The sequence below is a fragment of the Nerophis ophidion genome, linkage group LG29 (genome assembly GCF_033978795.1).
Source record: "Nerophis ophidion isolate RoL-2023_Sa linkage group LG29, RoL_Noph_v1.0, whole genome shotgun sequence".
Classification (NCBI taxonomy): Eukaryota; Metazoa; Chordata; class Actinopteri; order Syngnathiformes; family Syngnathidae; genus Nerophis; species Nerophis ophidion.
This window is the reverse complement of record NC_084639.1, coordinates 14467123-14489622: the sequence shown is the minus strand read 5'-3', so window position 1 is coordinate 14489622 and position 22500 is coordinate 14467123. Positions and strand designations below refer to the sequence as shown.

The 22500-nt window shown below is 39.6% G+C and overlaps 1 protein-coding gene across 1 annotated transcript in view; it reads left to right on the top strand.

Annotated features, from left to right (window-relative positions):
- Positions 1-2644: 2644 nt before the first annotated feature.
- Positions 2645-22500, top strand: part of rnf4 (ring finger protein 4) — a 20201-nt gene continuing 345 nt past the window's right edge. Inside the window, exons 1-6 of the mRNA XM_061892167.1 lie at positions 2645-2873; positions 9390-9424; positions 16662-16833; positions 16913-16995; positions 20127-20139; positions 20212-20332. Coding sequence (XP_061748151.1) covers positions 9413-9424; positions 16662-16833; positions 16913-16995; positions 20127-20139; positions 20212-20332 — 401 coding nt within the window. The 5' untranslated portion in view covers positions 2645-2873; positions 9390-9412. The remainder of the gene's footprint in view (positions 2874-9389; positions 9425-16661; positions 16834-16912; positions 16996-20126; positions 20140-20211; positions 20333-22500) is intronic.

Here is a 22500-nt window from a genome sequence, read left to right as displayed (position 1 = left end):
GCGGATAGCCTGAACTCTTCCTGTGTCTGTTGCAACTGCAGAGCAGGGCTTTTCCAAACTCAAATTAATAAAAAACTACTTGAGATCTTCCATGGCTCAAGAAAGACTGAGTGGACTGGCAGTGATTAGTATTAATAACAAAGTCGGCCATCAGATTTTTTACAGTGATGTCATAAATGACGTTGCCTCCAGAAAAGCCAGGAAGCACAGGTTTTAAGGAGTGGGTGGAGTGGTGTGGGTGGTGAAGAACAGAGGAACAAAACTGTGATGTGATGGTCAAATGGATGAATTAAGGTAATTTATTTTGATTTTTTTCTCCAAAAATGTTTGCACATCGTTATGTACATTTACATAGTTTTAATATGTAGTAACTTTATATTTGTTTATAAACCGTTATGTTACCTTGTTTCTGGTAACTCTGTTCATTAATATTATTTAAAGGGGAACATTATCACCAGACCTATGTAAGCGTCAATACATACCTTGATGTTGCAGAAAAAAGACCATATGTTTTTTTAACCGATTTCCGAACTCTAAAAGGGTGAATTTGGCGATCTAAATGCCTTTCAATTGTTCGCTGTCGGAGCGATGACCTTTCACCCGTGACGTCACAATGGGAAGCAGTTCACCATTTTCTCAAACACATTACACACACAAGTCAAATTAGCTCTGTTATTTTCCATTTTTTTGACTGTTTACCGTACCTTGGAGACATCATGCCTCGTCGGTGTGTTGTCGGAGGGTGTAACAACACGATCAGGGACGGATTCAAGTTGATTTACGTGGAGTGTGCATCGATTAGCATGGCATGCTAATCGATGCTAACATGCTATCTAGGCTAGCTGTATGTACATATTGCATTGTTATGCCTCATTTGTAGCTATATTTGCATCCAGCCTTTCCCTCCACCCACATTTAATGCCAAACAAACACATACCAATCGACGGATTTAAGTTGCACCAGTGTCAAAAGATGCGAAAGTCCCTTGTTTGGTCTGCACATTTTACCCGCGATGCTACGACAGAGATGGCAAGAATGTGTGGATATCCTGCGACACTCAAAGCAGATGCATTTCCAACGATAAAGTCAACGAAATCACAAAGGTGAGTTTTGGTAATGTTATTGACTTATGTGCTAATCAGACATACTTGGTCGCGGCATGACTGCCAGCTAATCGATGCTAACATGCCATTTAGGCTAGCTGTATGTACATTTGTAGCTATATTTGCATCCAGCTTTTCCCTCCACCCACATTTAATGCCAAACAAACACTTACCAATCGGCGGATTTAAGTTGCTCCAGTGGTCTGGTCAGAAGATGCAATCGTTGGTTAGAAGGCGATCGCGGAATAGTTTCAATAGCTATTTGCTCAATAGCTTTAGTTTCTTCTTCAATTTTGTTTTTGCTCTCTGCCTCTGCACTCCAACCATCCGTTTCAATACATGCGTAATCTGTTGAATCACTTATGCCGCTGAAATCCGAGTCTGAATCCGAGCTAATGTCGCTATATCTTGCTGTGCTATCCGCCATGTTTGTTTCTATTGGCATCATTATGTGACGTCACAGGAAAATGGACGTTGGATTTACAGATAATGAAAATCAGGCACTTTAAAGCCTTTTTTCGGGATATTCCATGATGGGTAAAATTTTGAAAAATACTTTGAAAAATATAATAAGCCACTGGGAAGTGATTTTTATTGGTTTTAACCTTTCCGAAATCGTGATAATGTTCCCCTTTAAGTATTTGCTTGATATTTAATTTAATTATGTTGCATTTTGTACAATTGAATTAGTTCCTTTTTATGTATACTTAAGTGATTTTATTGTTGCACTTTATTGTTTTTCTTGCACTACGAATTATTTTTGCACATTGCTGTTTCAGGTTTTTGTTACCAAAAATAATAAAGTGAATCAGAATCAGCTTTATTGTCCAGTTATGTTTGACACACATGGAATTTAACTTCAATAGACTGCGCTCTCTTTGTACAAAGTAAACATTAAATATGAACAATTAACTAAAAATATAAAGTAGTAATTAAAGACTAATATGTACAAGACTGATGAGACAAGATGACACTTTTACTGTAAATACAAAGCTTTATCACTTGGACTGTTCAACCCCAGGCCACCCTTGTAGCTGAATGTTTTCTACAGTTTAAGACGAGGAACCATATGTGGCACTCTGGACATCATTTGTTCGTTCATTGGTAGTATTTATGTTCTTAACTGGGCCACCCCCATATCTTGTCATTTGTAAAGACATGCCAGGCTGACAATAGGATAATGTAAAGAACACTGCCAGAGCAGCAATGAGTTTATAGTAGGTGTGTGAAGGATCAACAATCAATATTATTGGCAGAAATAGAGGGCCCCAAAACAAATTTTGCTTAGGGCCCCATGGACGCTTGGGCCGGCACTGTATGGACCACCCCCAGTCTGCCAATCCAGAGGCACCGCCCTTTAATTATAACACTTATATACAGTTTTTCAATTTTTGTGGCTCCAGACAGGTTTGTTTTTTGTATTTTTGATCCAATATGGCTCTTTCAACGTTTCGGGTTGCCGACCCCTGCCTTAGTCAGCCATAATCAATACTTTCATACGCCTCCAGTCCAGACGGGGGCGCCCTTGTCATTCTTAAAGCGAGGGCACTTGAAGAAGACCGACATCCAGGTACCCGGATGTTGCTAACAGAAGCATTACCTGCTAGCTGTAGCGCGGGAGACTACACCGCTCAGTTTAAATATTTGGAATTTTAATGTCGGACTGTCTGCGTTTAGTGGTCCAATTAAAGCAGACAGCCGCCGAAGAGCCGAAGAGAGAGAACACGGAAGGTTAGCCAATTGTGACCAAGGAGAGAGAAAGCGCTAATGGTAAGCAATGGCGGCTAAGTGCTAACTTTTGCTATTTGAAAGTTGTCTTTTCCCTCCCAGCGATTCGAACAACAAGATTCAAGTTTAGTAAAAGTCGATATTCGATATCAGTTGGCGTCGAGCTGATGCGACCTGCCATATTTAGGATATGTGTTAGCTTCATGCTAATGACAGGGCTTGCTAACTCCCCTAAGGCAGGGGTCACCAACCTTGTTGAAACCAAGAGCTACTTCTTGGGTACTGATTAATGCGAAGGGCTACCAGTTTGATACACACTTAAAGTGCCAGAATTAGCCAATTTGCTCAATTTACCTTTAATAAATAAATCTATATATATATATAAAAATTGGTGTTTCTGTCTGTCATTCCGTCGTACATTTGTTTTCCTTTTACGGAAGGTTTTTTTGTAGAGAATACATGTTGAAAAATTCACTTACCGTATTTCCTTGAATTTCCGCCGGTGCGCTAATAGATTTAAAACCTCTTCTCACTCCTGCGCTTACCAAAGGCGTGTGGTAAAAGTAAGCATGTGCTAATTATTTTAAAACCTCTTCTCACTCCGGCACTTACCAAAGGCATGCAGTACAAATTTGAGTGTGATGTAAGCTTGGACCTTAAATCCTACTGAATAGCTCTTAAAGGCCTACTGAAACCCACTACTACCGACCACTAGGGGTGTAACGGTACACAAAAATTTCGGTTCGGTACGTACCTCGGTTCAGAGGTCACGGTTCGGTTCATTTTTGGTACAGTGAGAAAACAACAAAATATAATTTTTGGGGTTATTTATTTTAAAAATTTGCTAAATCTTCCACCAGAAATATTTTTCTTAGTGGAATATTTGATGTGAAGTAATCGGAAACTTGGATAGGTCAATAATTCATAATACCATTTATTTTGATTCAATATTATGTTTTGAGCAATGACAGTTTGAAAGTAAAAAAACAGCTTTGTTTTATTAGTCAACGTTGCAACTTTTTCTATACTACATTTTGCCTTTAAGCTTTTTTATTTCACTTTTGTTTGTTTTTGTTTATTTTAATAGTATTTTTAGAATGTGTTGTGGGCCTTTAAAACATTAGCTGTGGGCCGCAAATGGCCTCCTGGGCACACTTTTGACACCCCTGCTATAGATAATAAATAAAATCTGATTAATCTATGGGTAAAATGCAGAGCTTGGCGACACATGCGCGTTTATCATAACTCTCTCGCTCTCTCTGTCTCCACCCCTCCCTCACAAATGTTGCTGCGCACACATATTTTGTTTTGTTTTCAACCCCTTCTTAACCTTGAACGTACATTGAAAATACACGCAATCCTAACTTGAAATGCCGGACATGCAGGCATTTAAGAAACTCCACCTGGACAGCTACGCAAGAGAAGACATGTCCGGTGAGAAGAGGAGGTGTGGTCAGTCTATCATAGTCCACAGTCGCTGCTAGCATGCCGTGTGTTTTTTCCTTTTTGTTTGATTGAAACTTGTATTAGTAGATTACACAGTACAGTACATATTCCGTACAATTGACCACTAAATGGTAACACCCGAATAAGATTTTCAACTTGTTTATAAGTAGGGGTCCACGTAAATAAATTCATGGTGCCTCGGTGTGGATTGTTTACACAACGTGTGGTGCACTACTTAATATGTCCGTGTGGAACTCGTTCGATACACCTCCGAACCGAACCGAAGCCCCTTACCGAAACGGTTCAATACAAATACACGTACCGTTACAGCCCTACCGACCACGCAGTCTGATAGTTTATATATAAATGATGAAATATTAACATTGCAACACATGCCAATACGGCCTTTTTAGTTTACTAAATTGCAATTTTAAATTTCTTGGGAGTTTCTTGTCGAAAACGTCGCTGAATGATGACGTGTACACGTGACGTCACGGACTGTTAGGAAATATTAGCGCTGCACACACATACAGCTAAAAGTCGTCTGCTTTAACCGCATAATTACACAGTATTTTGGACATCTGTGTTGCTGAATCTTTTGCAAACCAACAGTTTTCGGTGAGAAAATTGTGGTAAAAAGTCGCTACTTACCGGACATCAGCTGAGCTTGCGCCGTCCATATAGCTGCCGTCGACTTCCACCAGACACTGGCCTCGAGACGCCCGTGGACAAACCCCTCCAACTATCAGGTACTATTAAACTCACTAAAACATTAGCAACACAATAGAAAGATAAGGGATTTCCCAGAATTATCCTAGTAAATGTGTCTAAAAACATCTGAATCCGTCCCAACTTGATTTTTTATTTTATTTTTTCTAGTCCGTCGCTATCAATATCCTCAAATATGAATTTATTTAAACAAGTGAAGACCAAGTCTAAAGCCCAAAGTTTAAAATATTTTCTTGGATTTTCAAATTCTATTTGAGTTTTGTCTCTCTTAGAATTAAAAATGTCGAGCAAAGCGAGACCAGCTTGCTACTAAATAAAACAAAAAAACAAAAATGGAAGCTCACTGGTAAGTGCTGCTATTTGAGCTATTTTTAGAACAGGCCAGCGGGCTACTCATCTGGTCCTTACGGGCTACCTGGTGCCCGCATGCACCGCGTTGGTGACCCCTGCCCTAAAAAGTGACACCTTGCAGGGCTGGTCCACCTCAGCTTCTATTTGTGTGAAAGGAGCTTACAGTTCTGTGCAAACATTACAGCTGCACCACTATTCGGAAGAGTCCTTTTGCATTATTGAAACGTTTTTGGAGTCTATGTCCTGATGGCTGACAATCCACACAAACATAGTTTTATACTTTTGCATGTGCAGGTTTTTGTGAAAATACAACTTGGTAGGAAAGTCATTGTTCAATGATCAATGTTTTTGTGCAAAGTAAAAAAATAAACAGACTAAAATAAATTCCTAGATTAACCTAACACAGTGGGTCTCAACCTTTTTGCAGTGATGTACCCCCTGTGAACATTTTTTTTTAATTCAAGTACCCCTTAATCAGAGCAAAGCATTTTTGTTGAAAAAAAGAGATAAAGAACTAAAATACAGCACTATGTCATCAGTTTCTGATTTATTAAATTGTATAACAGTGCAAAATACTGCTGTTCATTTGTAGTGGTCTTTCTTGAACTATTTGAAAAAAAGATTAAAAAATTGACAAGTGAGTCAATTATAAATAAAGATATCTACACATAGAAAAAAATCATCAACTTAAAGTGCCCTCTTTGGGGATTGTAATAGAGATCCATCTGGATTCATGAACTTAATTCTAAACATTTCTTCACAAAAAAAGAAATCTTTACATCAATATTTTTGGAACATGTCCACAAAAAATCGAGCTGTCAACACTGAATATTGCGTTGTTGCATTTCTTTTTACAGTTTATGAACTTACATTCATATTTTGTTGAAGTATTATTCAATAAATATATTTATAAAGGATTTTTGAATTGTTGCAATTTTTATAATATTTTAAAAAAAATCTCACGTACCCCTTGGCATACCTTCAAATACCCCCTGGGGTACGCGTAGCCCCATTTGAGAACCACTGACCTAACAGAATGAAAACAAACGTGTTTCTTAAAACAGACATACAGTCATGATCAAAAGTTTACATATAGTTGTAAAGAACATAATCTCATGGCTGTCTTGAGTTTCCAATCATTTCTGCATTTTTTTTTTTAATTTTTTTTTTGTGATGACGTGATTGGAGCACATACTTGTTGGTCACAAAAAACATTCATGGAGTTGGGTGCTTTTATTAATTTATTATGGGTCTACTGAAAATATGAGCACATCTGCTGGGTCAAAAGTATACATACAGCAATGTTAATATTTGTCCATTGGCGGAAGCACGGTGGAGGAGGGGGTTAGTGCATCTGCCTCACATTACGAAGGACCTGAGTAGTCCTGGGTTCAATCCCGGGCTCTGGATCTTTCTGTGTGGAGTTTGCATGTTCTCCCCGTGACTGCGTGGGTTCCCTCTGGGTACTCCAGCTTCCCTCTCCCTCCAAAGACATGCACCTGGGGATAGGTTGATTGGCAACACAAAATTGGCCCTAGTGTGTGAATGTTGTCTCTCTATCTGTGTTGGCCCTGCGATGAGGTGGCGACTTATCCAGGGTGTACTCTGCCTTCCGCCCGATTGTAGTTGAGACAGGCACCAGCGACCCCAAAGGGAATAAGCGGTAGAAAATGGATGGTTGGATGTCCATTGGCAAGTTTCATTGCAATAAGGCGCTTTTGGTAGCCATCCATACGCTTGTAGTTGAATGTTTGAGCACTCCTCTTGACACAATTGGTGCAGTTCAGCTAAATGTGTTTTTTTTTTTTCTAGGTTTATTTGAAATAGGGACAGATACAGAAACATAGACATCTTAAACAGTTATCCAATGTATGCATCATAGTGTTTGTAGAAAAAGATAATTTACAACACTTGTCCCCAACAACAACACAGATCCAACATCTTTTTAATAGGAAAATAAAAAAATAGAATAAGGCAAAGATGAGTCGATAATAATGATAATAGAAATAATACAGACAAAGTGCAAACTAGATAAAAGCCAATAATAATAATAATAACACAGACAAAGTGCAGACTAGATAAAAAACAATTAGTAAAAACTAAACATGGGAACACGATTGTTGCTCAACTAGCCACAATTTTGTTTTGTTTTTTTGGAAGTGACAAGTGCAGGTATACTTTCAAAGTGTCAGGTAAAGAGTTCTATAGTTTGTGGTCCTTTTTATTGAAAAGGATGTCTAGGCAAAAGATGTTCGACGGAATGGAACGCAACAGTTGCCTTTTGACATTGCTTGGGTGGTAGATCTGGTACCACTTTGTAGTCTGGTAATTATTTGCCTTACAGAGCAATTGAGAAGGAGAGTTATCCAACCATTTAAAAACCAGTTTGACTGTGTGTAACAAAATGAAATTGGTAAAACTTAAAATATTGTATTTGGTTAAAATTTGGCAATGATGATATATGCTCTTCTTGTCTGTACTTTTCTGACATGGACTTGTCCACACGTTTTGGTCAGGACTTCGGGAAGGCCATTGTTAAAACTTAATTCTATCCAGATTTAGCCATTCCTTTACCACTTTTGAGGTGTGTTTGGGGTCATTTTCCTGTTGGAACACCCAACTGCGCCCAAGATCCAACCTCCAGGCTGATGATTTTAGGTTGTCCTGAAGAATTTGGAGGTAATCCTCCTTTTTCATTGTCCCTTTTACCCTCTGTAAAGCACTAGTTTGCAACAAAACAGACCCAGATCATAATACTACCGCCACCATGCTTCACAGTAGCAATGGTGTTCCTGGGATTAAACATCTCACATTTTCTCCTCCAAACATATTGCTGGGTATTGTGGCCAAACAGCTCAATTTTTGTTTCATCTGGTAATCATGCAGGACACCGACGGGAAGTAGTAGTAACACATTACGTTTTAAACGTCAGCTGCTTCAGTTAAAAACTCAATGTGAAAGGAAACTTCCTTTGTTAGGACATTAAACAAGCAGTGTGGCTTCTCCCATAGGGGGCAGAGCTTGTCAGGCCACAGCCTTTGTTGTATAAACAATTAAATAAATAATTCACTGACATCACATTGACAAAGATAAGGCCTTCTGGAGGAAAGTTCTGCAGTCAGATGGAACAAAAATTGAGCTGTTTGGCAACAATTCCCAGCAATATTTTTGGAGGAGAAAGGGTGAGGCCTTTAATACCAGGAACACCCTTCCCACCGTCAAGCATGCTGGTGGTAGTGTTATGCTCTGAACCTGTTTTGCTGCCAATGCTGCTTTATAGAGAGAAAATGGGACAATAAAAAAGGAGGATAAACTCCAAATTCTTCAGGACAACCTAAAATCATCAGGCCGGAGGTTGGGTCTTGGGCGCAGTTGGTTGTTCCAACAGGACAATGACCCCAAACACACGTCAAAAGTGGTAAAGGAATGGCTAAATCAGGCTAGAATTAAGGTCTTACAATGGCCTTTCCAAAGTCCTGACCTAAACGGGTGGACAAAGCTGAAGAAACAAGTCCATGTCAGAAAACAAACAAATTTAGCTGAATTGTACCAATTTTGTCAAGAGGAGTGGTCAAAAATTCAAGCAGAAGATTGTGGATGGCTACCAAAAGCGCCTTATTGCATTGAAACTTGCCAAGGGACATGTAACCAAAAATAACATTGCTGTATGTATACTTTTAAACAAGCAGATTTGGTCACATTTTCAGTAGACCCATAATAAATTAATTAAAGAACCAAACTTCATGAATGTTTTTTGTGACCAAACAGTATGTGCTCCAATCACTCTATCACAAAAGTAGAAATTATTGGAAACTGAAGACAGCCATGACATTATGTTCTTTACAAGTGTATGTAAACTTTTGACCACTACTGTATCTCCTGCTTAGCATGCATTTAGTGAGTAGCTTTATGATAAAGTATCCCCAACTTTTGAAAACTACTTTGACAAAAAGAAAGGTGAGGTGAGATATTGGTGGCAATGAAGGTGTGGCTTTACTAATTAATGTGTGAAAATGTCTCCTGTCTCCTCAGTGTGTCCTGCTGCAGTCTCTGCTATGAGCAACACTGTAAGTTATTCTCACTCTCACTTGTTTCTCAAGGACAAAAACAACTGTCTACTGACAACCAATACAAGTCTGTGCGTTGTCATCAAAGTGAAAGTTAATAGGGCTAAATGTTGTTTGTGGAAGTGGGTGGTTAGGCACCAAAGTGTAGTGCGGGTTGCAAGCTCGTTTGAAAAAAAAAGTATATATATTGGCCCATGTTGGGGTTTTTAGAAATAAAATGTATTTTAATATTACGTTTAAGAACCACCAGCAATGCTGATAATCCACGAAACGTACCAATCTTCTGCACAATTCTTTGACAACGATTCGGTATTGCGGTTTTGATTACTGTAATATAACGTACAGCATTTTCCTGGCCATACAGTGTGCCGTATTATATGGTGCACTGCCGATGAATGGGCTATTTAAATAAAATAAAAAAAAAACAATTCATATATAAGGCGCACCGGACTATAGGTCGCATTAAAGAAGTTATATTATTATTTTTTCTAAATGAAAAAGGCTTCATTGTGGTCTACATAACATGTAATGGTGGTTCTTAGGTCAAAAGGTTGCATGGATGATGTTTTACAGATCATCTTCAAGCCGCTTTCTGACAGTCGCTTCCAGATGCGCAGTTTTGTGGGCGGTCCTTTTTTCATGGCTCACCTTCGGCAGTGTCTTCTCCCCGTCATCTCTGTTGTAGCGGTGTAGCGTGCAACGTCAGGAGTGGAAGAAGTGTCAAAAGATGGAGCTAACTGTTTTAATGACATTCAGACTTTACTTCAATCAATAACGGAGGAGCATCTCCTTATCTGGAAACAACAACAAGGCCGGAAATGTGTCCAGTAAAAAACCGTCCAACCGCAACTCTCTAATAACTAAAGTTCCTTGGGTGAATAATGTAAACTCACTACACCGGTATGTTTTAGCGCTTTCATGGCAAGTTTACTGACAATACTTTATATTACACTACTTTATATTAGAAATGGCAACAGCGGAGGATGAATGTCCCATAACAAGAAGATAGAGAAAAGGAAGCTTCTCGACTATGGTATCTCCACAGACTACAAAGGCTGACACGCGCAATTTTTCAGGATTTATGCAGATTCCAAATACAGTTTAGCAGGTACCAGAAGGTAAGAAAAATTGCTTTTACATAATATTGCGAAACAATACATTAGATAATAAGTATTACCTTATACACTCACCATAATAATACTAGTATGTTGAAGCACAGTACAATCCATCAGCAGTTCGGCTTCATAGCTTACCAAAGTCTTACTAAAACATTGTGATAGGTTTTTGTATTTTCAATGGAACATATAAAATGTTGGTGTTTTTTACTTGAGTCATATTGCCATCATATTCCAGTTTACACATATTTCTTATGTTTGACTGCCATCTACTGGTCACACTTTCATTACACAATGTACCCAAATAAAATTGCTTTGAGGTCGGTAAGCAAAACCAGAATTATTCCGTACATTAGGCGCACCGGGTTATAAGGCGCACTGTCGAGTTTTGAGGGGGGGAAAGGATTTTAAGTGCGCCTTATAGTCCGGAAAATGTGGTGAGTTTAGTTTTTTTTTTTCTCCTCCATTTTCAAATTGAATTGCCAAGCCCTGCGTCCTGGCCAATCAGAAGCGGGTACAGGAAGCAGCAAGTATGCAGTTGGTGTGCCAATAACTAAAACCACTTGCGTTGTATTACTCCAAAAATATTTAATGGTGGCTACTTGTCCTAAAAAGTTTTGTCATCACATTGAATTAAAAGCAGGCTGTAAAGTGACAGCATGCTGACTTGTCAATGAAGCACGACGATTGTGTATTAGAAGTGAGAGGTATGGCTCATGTTTATTTTTGTTGACCAAACTGTTGCAGTGCACACTACATGGTGGTGTTAGAGAAGAACAAAGCTTGTTTGTTAGACTTCATTGGTCAAACTGCTTTGGGTTTTAAGTTGATATTAAAAAGTAAGCACCAAGGTCCATCCATCCATTTCCTACCGCTTATTCCCTTTGGGGTCGCGGTGGGCGGTGGTGACTATCTCAGCTAAAATCGGGCGGAAGGTAAGCACCATGGTGTTTTTACGAAAAGTTATTACTGGTATATAAAAACGAAGTTCATGTGACTTTGCACTTTGAGTGTTTTACGTTGCGTAGTTAATTAGTTTGACATATTTCTGCTCAAACTATATTACTAACTTATTATTTTGGCCATAATCGTGCAGCCATACCGACTATTAGAGGTGGGGAAATTATGTAATATCTGTTGCATCACGATTAGAACCTGGGCGATTCATGAATTAATGGACAAATCTTGAAATATTGATTATTTAAGTTTGTTACATAAAGTAATACGGACGGTTCCGAAATTCGACATTAATGCTAATGTTATTGAAAGGATTGTTCTACGTTTAGTTCTAACTAATGTTGTTTGTTCGCTGGATAAGCGCGGTCACACGTGGAGGGGGAGCGGACAAGCTATGCTAGCCAGGGCGCTAAGCTAGTTTGAACGTATAATGGTGAAAAGGGGAAGAATAATTTTTTGTGCACTTCAACAGAAAGCCAGCAGGAATGTTGTTACAGCAGAGAGTAACCAGCTAAGAGTTAATTAACAATTGATTACTAAGTCGTGAGTTGGGATACAAATTGATAAGATTTTTCCGTTTCCGATTTCACTTTCGATACTGCTTCATGATTCGGTTCTCTTATCGATTCTTATTTGGGGAATAAAACAAAAGGTGGATTATCATCGATTTTGTTTAGTTTAGAGCTAACATGACCTTAAAAAGCTAACAGTTAGGTCTTAAAAGGCATATAACTTAGAAAAAAATACTTTGGAAAATTAATGCGAAATAAATATTGTTCTGTAGAATTTAACAAAATAAAACACGTGGAAATTACGCAAGAATGTAACATTTAGTTTCATTTTTAAAACCTGTAAGAATCTCTTTTAATTTTCCTAGAAAATATACTGGTGACATTCAAAATATTAGAATGTTTTGTTTAGATTTACAAGGTGAAACTCTACCACACAACACGCAACTCTGGATGTATCAAGCCTCATTTTGATATGATGATGATTGTGGTTTACAGTTTATGAAAACCTTGGATTAAAATTCTCAGAAAATGTTGGCTTTTCAAAAACTGTAATCAATGATCAGGATTATAATAAATAAAAGCTTGACATATCTCACTTTGCAAGAATTTATATCACATTTTAGTTTCACATTTGAAGTTGAATTGCTGACATGCATGGACTTTACCACGATATTCAAATTTTATGAGTTTCACCTATATAATGGAAATGTAATGAATGAAAATGTAGTTGCAGAAAGACCTGCAACTTTTCTCCGACGACAATTGAACATTCTCACCTCTTGAAAATCAGGAGCACTGTGGGCAAACGAGTTCAAGCTTTTGAACCCAAACTTAACATGAACTGGAGCTAGCTACTACATACAATCAGAGTATGTTGCTCATCTAAACTACAAAGCATTCATTTCAATTGAACAAATAATAGTGTTATCACCGTAGGCCTCGAGTTAGTACCTGTTGTATTTGAGGCAGATGAGGTGCTAGCATTACTGCTGTGTTTCAGTATGTTACTCTTATGTCCTCTTGATGAAATAACAATCTTGCAATTATTACAAGTAGTGCTGTTGCAATCCCTTTTTTTTTTTTAAATGTATCCAATTTAGAGCATGTATTCTGCCCAGGCTCCCACCATTTTGCTGTCAGACGTCACAACTAACTTTGCGTAAAACAGGTAATTTTGGAATTTCCGGAAAACCGGGAATTTAAAAAAATATGGCTAATATCACAATTGTTCTAAATGATGTGAATGGTTTGGTGTTGGAATTTTTTGAGTCGGTCGAAAAATGTTGACATGGTAACACTTTGTAATTGAGAATTGGTATTTTGTAATTCCTGGATTTTCGGGATAAACTGGAATTTTTACGAAAAGAAAGGTAGGTACCTTTGATTTCCCAACTGAGAGGAATGTTTTGATGGTGGAATGGTTAGAATTGATTAAAAAAATGTAGAAGGAAAGAAAGCTGAAATAAAAATGGATGGAAATAGGGCTTTAGAAAAATAGGAATTTTGAGAATTCCTGGAATTTTTAAAAACTTGGGAAATGGTCATTTTTCCGGGATGAGTGGAGTGTGTGGTTTAGTAGAACGGTTCGAATCCGGTGAGAAATGTGGGAGTTGTGCAAGTTTGAAAATCGGACCATTCATTTTCAATGGGGAAAAATGTCCCGAAAAAAACAGTAATTCCGGGTAATCCGGGATATTTGGGAAACCAAAAACTAGTAAGCCATTGATTCCCAGCCGAGCCGAACGTTTTGATACTCAAACAGTTACACTCGGAGGAAAACTGGGGTAGTTGAAAGCCGACAAACTTTGTTGGAAATCGAAGAATAGTAGATGATTTTGTGATGTAGAAGACTGTCAAACTCATTTTAGCTCTGGGGCCACATGAAGGAAAATAAATTCCCAAGTAGGCGGGACTGGTAAAATCGTGACATGATGATAATGTTCGTCAGTCAAAGAGGCCGAATTGAGTCTGGCAGAGTTTTAAAGTGCTCCCACTGGTGTTGGTTTTTATTCTATCAGAAGATTAAATGAAAATTTACTTAAAAATTAATAGTTCACTTACTCATTTTCCTCAACTGATGTACTAACATCCTGTGGTTCATTATTTTTGTATGTAGCATCATCTACAACAAAACATGTGCATTTTTACTCATTTCATTAATCACCAATGAAGTTAGAAGGGGATACATATTATTTCAACATATTCATGTGCGCCCAACAAATGTGTCCCCTTTACCAACAAAATCTTTAACAATTTAACAATCCTATCGCTAATATGCAGTGCAAGTATGTGGTGTCCAAAGATTGAAGTATTGCCTCGAGCTTAAACACCGCCCATCCTCTGAAGTCAGGCTGCTCTTGGGGCACGGATACAGAGAATTGCTACTGCGACACCCAGTGGACACATTTAGAACAGCAGTTTCTTTTATTCAAATATTTCAGCTGATTTTTATTCTTGCCATATTTTTCGGCCTATAAGGCGCACTTAAAATCCTTTTAATTTTCTCAAAACTCCACACGGTGGGCCTTATAACCTAATGTGCCTAATGTATGGATGATGGCAGTCACACATCATAGATATGTGTAAACTGCAAAATAACTCAGGTAAACATCACCAAAATGTTATATGTTCCATTGAAAATATAGCACTTTAAACACGGTTCTCAAAAATCTATCAAAATGTTTTAGTATCGCTTTGATAAGCTATGAAGCCACACCGCTTGATGGATTGTACTGCGCTTCAACATAGGAGTATTATTATGGTGTGTGTGTATAAGGTAAGACATATTATCTGCTGTTTTGTTTTGCAATATTATACAAAACCAACTTTTCTTACCTTTTGGTGCCTGCTGATGTGTATTTAGGATCTGCATTAGTCCTGAAAATGTGCGCGCTTCCACCTTTGTACTCAATGGCGACCCGTAGTCGATAAGCTTCTTCTTTTTCTCCATCTTCTTGTTATGGGACATTCATCCTCCGCTGTTGCCATTTCTAATATAAAGTAGTGTAAAGTGCTAACTGTATATCTGTCAGTAAACCTGCCATGAAAGCGCTAAAACATACTCGTGTAGTGAGTTTACATTATTCACCCAAGGAACTTTAGTTATTAGAGAGTTCCGGTCGGACGGTTTTTCACTGGACACATTTTCGGCCTTTCCGGTGTGGTTGTTTTCGGACGAGGAGATGCTGCGCCGTTATTGAAGTAAAGTCTGAAAGTCATTAAAACAGTTAGCTCCCTCTTTTGACACTTATTCCACTCCCGTCCTTGCACGCTACACCGCTACAACAAAGATGACAGGGGAGAAGGCGCTGTCGAAGGTGAGCCACGTAAATAAGACCGGCCACAAATCGGCGCATCCTGTCAGAAAGCGGCTTGATGATGATCTGTAAAACATCATCTATGCAATATTTTGACCAAAGAACCACCATTACATGTTATGTAGACCAGTTTTTTGTAACCTTTTTTGAGCCAAGGCACATTTTTTGCGTTGAGAAAATCCGGAGGCACACCACCAGCAGAAATTATTAAAAAACGAAACTCAGTTGACAGTAAAGTCGTTGTTGCAATTGTTGGATATGACCATCAACAAGCATGCATGACTATAGCTCTTGTCTCAAAGTAGGTGTACTGTCACCACCTGTCACATAACACACTGACTTATTTGGAGGTTTTGCTGTTTTCCTTTTAGTTTTTTTCTCGTGCTCCTATTTTGGTGGCTTTTTCTCTTTCTTTTTGCTATTTTCCTGTAGCAGTTTCATGTCTTCCTTTGAGAGATATTTCCCGCATCTACTTTGTTTTAGCAATCAAGAATATTTCAGTTGTTTTTATCCTTTGTGGGGACATTAATTGTCATGTCATGATCGGATGTACTCTGGACGCCATCTTTGCTCCACAGTAAGTCTTTGCTGTCGTCAAGCATTGTGTTTTTGTTTACTTTGGAGCCAGTTCAGTTTTAGTTTGGTTCTGCTTAGCCTTCCCTAAGCTACAATGCATTTTCTTATGGGCACTCACCTTTTGTTTATTTTTGGTTTAAGCATTCGACACCTTTTTACCTGCACACTGCCTCCCGCTGTTTCCGACATCTACAAAGCATCTTGCTACCGACTGCCACCTACTGATATGGAAGAGTTTTACACTAGACAGCACCGACACTCAACAACAACACATCATTTGCAGACTTTAATTACTGGTTTTCAAAAAATATTTTTAACCCTAACAGGGGAAATGACATAATCTCCCACGGCACACCAGACTGTATCTCACGGAACACTAGTGTGCCGCGGTACAGTAGGTGAAAAACACTGATGTAGACCACAAGGAAGTGTTTTACATTTAGAAAAAAAAATTATAATATGACTTCTTTTAATGCGCCTTATAATCCGGTGTGCCTTTTGAATCAAAATAGACCTGACTAGACCCACTCATCGGCAGTGCGCCTTATAATCCAGTGCGCCCTATGGTCCAGAAAATACATTTGAAAGTGGAGAATCTTATATGTATTTACACAGTTAATCAATAACCAATGACAAATATTTTTTTTTAAATCTACATAATACATTTGTTTAGCACTGTGAAAGTACATAAATGCATCATTGCCAATCAAATGGATCATGACCTCATAAATAGTTAGTTTGTGTGTGTGTGTACATCAAGACCCCAAGGACGAGGCGCGCCAAACCCAGTGGTGCTAATAATGCTCGGCGGAGGGGGAGCTCCAGCACACGGGCAAAAGCCAGCGGAACAGCAAGGAGGACGAGTCCGAGAGCCGCCGCCGTCCTGACTCCGCCCACTGCGGCGATCGACGTGACGGACACCATGGAGGACAGTGAGTGCTGATCAGCGATCAGTAGAGTGTCGAGTCAGTCGTCGTGTGCGGTCAGCGATCAACAAGACGTTTGTTGCAGGTGTGGCTGAGGTGGTGGATCTGACGTGCGAGGCATCAGAAGCAACGACGGTTGTAGATCTGACCAACAACGACTCTGTGCTGGTGAACACACACACACACACAAACACACACACACATGCTTGTATTTGTTGCCTTCTTGAGACCTCTGAAAAATGCCTACCACATTAGGACCACCCTAATTCTGATAGATTTCACCACCAGTGAAATTGCATCTCTATTTTTATTTTTTTGTAATGTGCTTAAGGCCGATGACAAAGGAGTCACGGACCACAGATGGCCCCTATGCTGCACTTTGGGCAACCCAACTGTAGAAGCTAGCTGTTAAAGGCCTACTGAAACCCACTACTACCGACCACGCAGTCTGATAGTTTATACATCAATGATGAAATATTTACATTGCAACACATGCCAATACGGCCTTTTTAGTTTACTAGTTTGCAATTTTACATTTCCCGGGAGTTTCTTGTTGAAAACGTCGCTGAATGCTGACGTGTACGCGTGACATCACAAACTGTTAGGAAATATTAGCGCTGCGCACACACACACAGCTAAAAGTCGTCTGCTTTAACCGCATAATTACACAGTATTTTGGACATCTGTGTTGCTGAATCTTTTGCAAATTGTTCAATAATAATGCAGAAGTCAAAGTAGAAAGATGGAGTTGGGAAGCTTTAGCCTTTAGCCACACAAACACACGTTGATTCCTTGTTAAAATTCCCGGAGGTGAAGCTTTCCAATGGATCAGGGCGGTCCAAATGTCAACCAGCAGTTTTCGGTGAGAAAATTGTGGTAAAAAGTCGCAATTTACCAGAGATCAGCTGAGCTTGTGCCGTCCGTACTGCTGCTGTCGACTTCCATCAGACACTGGCCTCAAGACACCCGTGGACAAACCCCTCCGACTATCAGGTAATATTAAACTTAATAAAACACTAGCAACACAATAGAAAGATAAGGGATTTCCCAGAATTATTCTAGTAAATGTGTCTAAAAAAATCTGAATCCGTCCCAATGAAATCCCGTTTTTTTTTTTTTTTAATTTTTTTTCTAGTCAGTCGCTATCAATATCCTCAAACACGAATCATTCATCCTCGCTCAAATTAATGGGGAAATTGTCATTTTCTCGGTCCGAATAGCTCTTTTTGTTGGAGGCTCCCATTAAAAACAATGTGAGGATGTGAGGCGCCTTCAACGGGTGACGTCATCATCTGCTACTTTCGGTAAAGGCAAGGCTTTTCTGTTAGCGACCAAAAGTTGCAAACTTTATCATGGATGTTCTCTACTAAATCCTTTCAGCAAAAATATGGCAATATCACAAAATGATCAAGTATGACACATAGAATGGACCTACTATCCCCGTTTAAATAAGAAAATCTCATTTCAGTAGGCCTTTAATGACCACTATAGTCTTAGTAGGGCTGGGCCACATGGCCTTTTTTTAATATCTCGATATTTTTAGGCCATATCGTGATACAGGGTATATATCTCAATATTTTGCCTTAGCCTTGAATGCACATAATCACAGCAGTATGATGATTCTATGTGTCTACATTAAAATGTTGTTGTTCATACTGCATTATATATGCTCATTTTAAACTTTCATGCAGAGAGGGAAACCACAATTAAGTCAATTGACCAAAACTGTATTTATTAAACAGTTATTAAGCAGTGGCACAAACATTCATATCATTTCCAATACAGAAAAAGTGTAAGATTTTCAGAGACATTTCAAAACAAGCTATTAATGCACTTTTGTGCACTAAGATGACATATCAAACCATACTAAATTAAAGTGCACTTTTTGTACAGAACGACACTACAATAGTTCAAAACAAATAAAGTGCACTTCTGTGCATAATGTCACACAAGATATTTCAATAACTGTCAAATAAAAATGAGCTGCATAATAGGAAATCAAATAGTGTTCGTCTTTCGCTATGTGGTAGGTTACTGCGGACATTATCTCCTTTTATTGTTGGCTAGTTTTTTCATGTTGTTGATCTGGAAATGGTTGCTTCTGCATTTTGATGGTGTGACACCGAATGGAGAAGTTGACATGCGGAGTACGCACTCTTCATTCTCTAGCAGGTGACTTTTCAAATGATGCTACATATTAGCAGTGATGCTACTTTTGGTAGCAATGCTTTCACACCACACTTGACAAATTACGGTTGTCTGTTCAACATATTCCCACTTGAAGCCAAACCACCGCCAGACGATGGACCCCCTGCTGTTTTTATTGGGAATTAATTCTTCCTTCATTTGTTACCAGATTCGCACTTTCTTTCTCTCGTATTACCACTCGTACGGCTGCGCTAGCTTCACAGCTACTGTTAACCATCCTGCTACCTTTCTGCTCCGCGAGGGCGTATACGTATGTGACGTATGTAAGAAGGTGCGCTTGCAGTGTAATGCCCGCAGCTAAAAGCAACTGGGTGAGAACGTATACTCGAATATCACGATATAGTCATTTTGTATATCGCACAGAGACAAACCCGCGATATATCGAGTATATCGATATATCGCCCAGCCCTACGTCTTAGTACCGTAGTGTATTTGTTCATCCTATGGTCACATGTTGGACGCGGGTTGCCTTATGTCAGCACCGGAAGTCGTAAAATCAGCTGTTCGCCTGGCGTATTTTTGAGGGGGATGAATAGGGAAGTCCTTCTTTAGCTGGTTTTATCATATATTGCTGCCTTTGCACCCGTCAATGTTTACTTTTGAATGCACATTAAATCAAACAAAAATCCTGACTTTGGAGCAATATTCACGGACTCTAGTATTTGGCTCTCTATTAGATGCAATGGTTTTCTGTATTACGACCGTGATTTCGGTCCTAACTTGTTCATAGGTCCTCATATGGAAAGTACTTTTCCTTGTTGATGTCTCAAGAAGGGTAGAAATACAAGAACACACTCACATAGCATCCTTACTGTTCAGTGTAGCTGATTTTGTATCGATAAAAACTTGTCTTTACAATGCTAGCTGTTAGCTTGGTGGCATTCCGTAATGCCAAGAAGTTGTATTTTTTCTCTTTTCTACTGTAATCACGCTGAAGTTGCACGTCCAAGTTGTTCACCCGACTTTTGACTTCCAGCAGCACTTTTATCAGATGTCTCTAACGCTGCATTAGCTTAGCCTGCTAGCGCTCCAGTGAAACAAACTCTTCTTTTTCCCGGGCTTCCTCTCACGTGACCGCCGTGCTGCCCCAGCTGGTGGAAGAAGGTACAAAACCTCCCTTAGCTGGACTCGATGCATACGCTGACGTGACTTGACGCCACCGCTGTCCTCCATTAGGTCCTCAGAACAGGAGAAACGCTTCGGGTGAGAGTTACGTGCTCAGCAGTGACGACGAAGACTCGCCTGCTGGTGCCGGTGACGCCATGATGTCCTCGCTAAAGGCTGAGCGCTCTGCCAGGTGATATTCATGTCCCTAATAGAAAACACAAGTCAATTCCAGCTAATAGACGTGTCCTCGGTCTGGATACAAGTCAGATCTAGCGAATGTACATATTCCCGGTCTGGATACAAGTCAGAGCCCACTAATATACATGTCCCAGGTCTGTATACAAATCAGATCCAGCTAATACACGTGTCCCGGGTCTGGATACAAGACAGATCCAGCTAATATACGTGTCCCAGGTCTGGATACAAGACAGATCCAGCTAATATACATGTCCCAGGTCTGGATACAAGTCAGATCCAGCTAATACACGTGTCCCGGGTCTGGATACAAGACAGATCCAGCTAATATACGTGTCCCAGGTCTGGATAAAAATCAGATCTGACTACTCTACGTGTCCCATGTCTAGATACAAGTCAGATCCAGCTAATACACGTTTCCCTGGTCTGGATACAAGTCAAATCTAGCTAATGAACATGTCCAAAGCCTGGATACAAGTTACATCCAGCTAATATATGTGTCCTTGGTTTTGGCTACAAGTCAGATCCAGCTAATATACGTGTCCCAGGTCTGGATAAAAGTCAGATCTTGCCAATATACATGTCCCAGGTCTGGATACAAGTCAGATGCAGCTAATAAACATGTACCAGGTCTGAATAAAAGTCAAATCCAGCTAATATGTGTCCCAGGTCTGGATACATGTCAGGTGTAGTTAATGGTGGTGTTCCTGGTTTGGATAAAGGTCAGGACTAGTTAATGATGGTGTTCCTGGTCTGGGTAAAAGTCAGGTGTAGTTAATGGTTGTGTTCCTGGTCTGGGTAAAAGTCAGATCCAGTTAATTGTTGTGTCCCTGGTCTGGGTAAAAGTCAGGTCTAGTTAATGGTTGTGTCCCTGGTCTGGGTAAAAGTCAGGTCTAGTTAATGGTTGTGTCCCTGGTCTGGGTAAAAGTCAGGTCTAGTTAATGGTTGTGTCCCAGGACTGGGTAAAAGGCTTGTCTAGTTAATGGTTGTGTCCCAGGACTGGGTAAAAGTCATGTCTAGTTAATGGTTGTGTCCCTGGTCTGGGTAAAAGTCAGGTCTAATTAATGGTTGTGTCCCTGGTCTGGGTAAAAGTCAGGTCTAGTTAATGGTTGTGTCCCAGGTCTGGGTAAAAGTCATGTCTAGTTAATGGTTGTGTCCCTGGTCTGGGTAAACGTCAGGTCTAGTTAATGGTTGTGTCCCAGGACTGGGTAAAAGTCATGTATAGTTAATGGTTGTGTCCCTGGTCCGGGTAAAAGTCAGGTCTAGTTAATGGTTGTGTCCCTGGTCTGAGTAAAAGTCAGGTCTAGTTAATGGTTGTGTCCCTGGTCTGAGTAAAAGTCATGTCTAGTCAATGGTTGTGTCCCTGGTCTGGGTAAAAGTCAGGTTTAGTTAATGGTTGTGTCCCTGGTCTGGGTAAAAGTCAGGTTTAGTTAATGGTTTTGTCCCTGGTCTGGGTACAAGGCAGACCCAGCTAATCTACATGTTCCAGGTCTGCATACAAGTTAGATCCAGCTAAAATATGTGTCCCTGGTCTGGATACAAGTCAGATCTAGTTAATAGACGTGTCCAAGGTCTGGATAGAAGTTAGATCCAGCTAATATATGTGTCCCAGGTCTGAATAAAAGTCAGATCTCGCTAATATACATGTCCCAGGTCTGAATACAAGTCTGATTCAGCTAATAAACATGTCCCAGGTCTGAATACAAGTCAAATCCAGGCAATATACGTGTCCCAAGTCCGGATACAAGTCAAGATCCAGCTAATATACGTGTCCCAGGTCTGGATATAAGTCAGGTCTAGTTAATGGTTGTGTCCCTGGTTTGGATACAAGTCAGGTCTAGTTAATGGTTGTGTCCCTGGTTTGGATACAAGTCAGGTCTATTTGATGGTCGTGTTCCTAATCTGGGTAAACATCAGGTCTAGTTAATGTGACAACACTGAGATACCTGTCAAGTCCAGGTAATAGACTGGTGCCACATAGTAGATAAAACTGCAGTCCAGGTAAATGGACTGGTGCCACATAGTAAATACAAGTCAAGTCCAGGAAAATAGACTGGTACCACATAGTCAAGTCAAGTTCAAGAAATAGACTGGTGCCACATTGTAAATACAAGTGAAGTCCAGGTTGTAGACGTGACCCTAATGACAGGTGAGACAAGTACT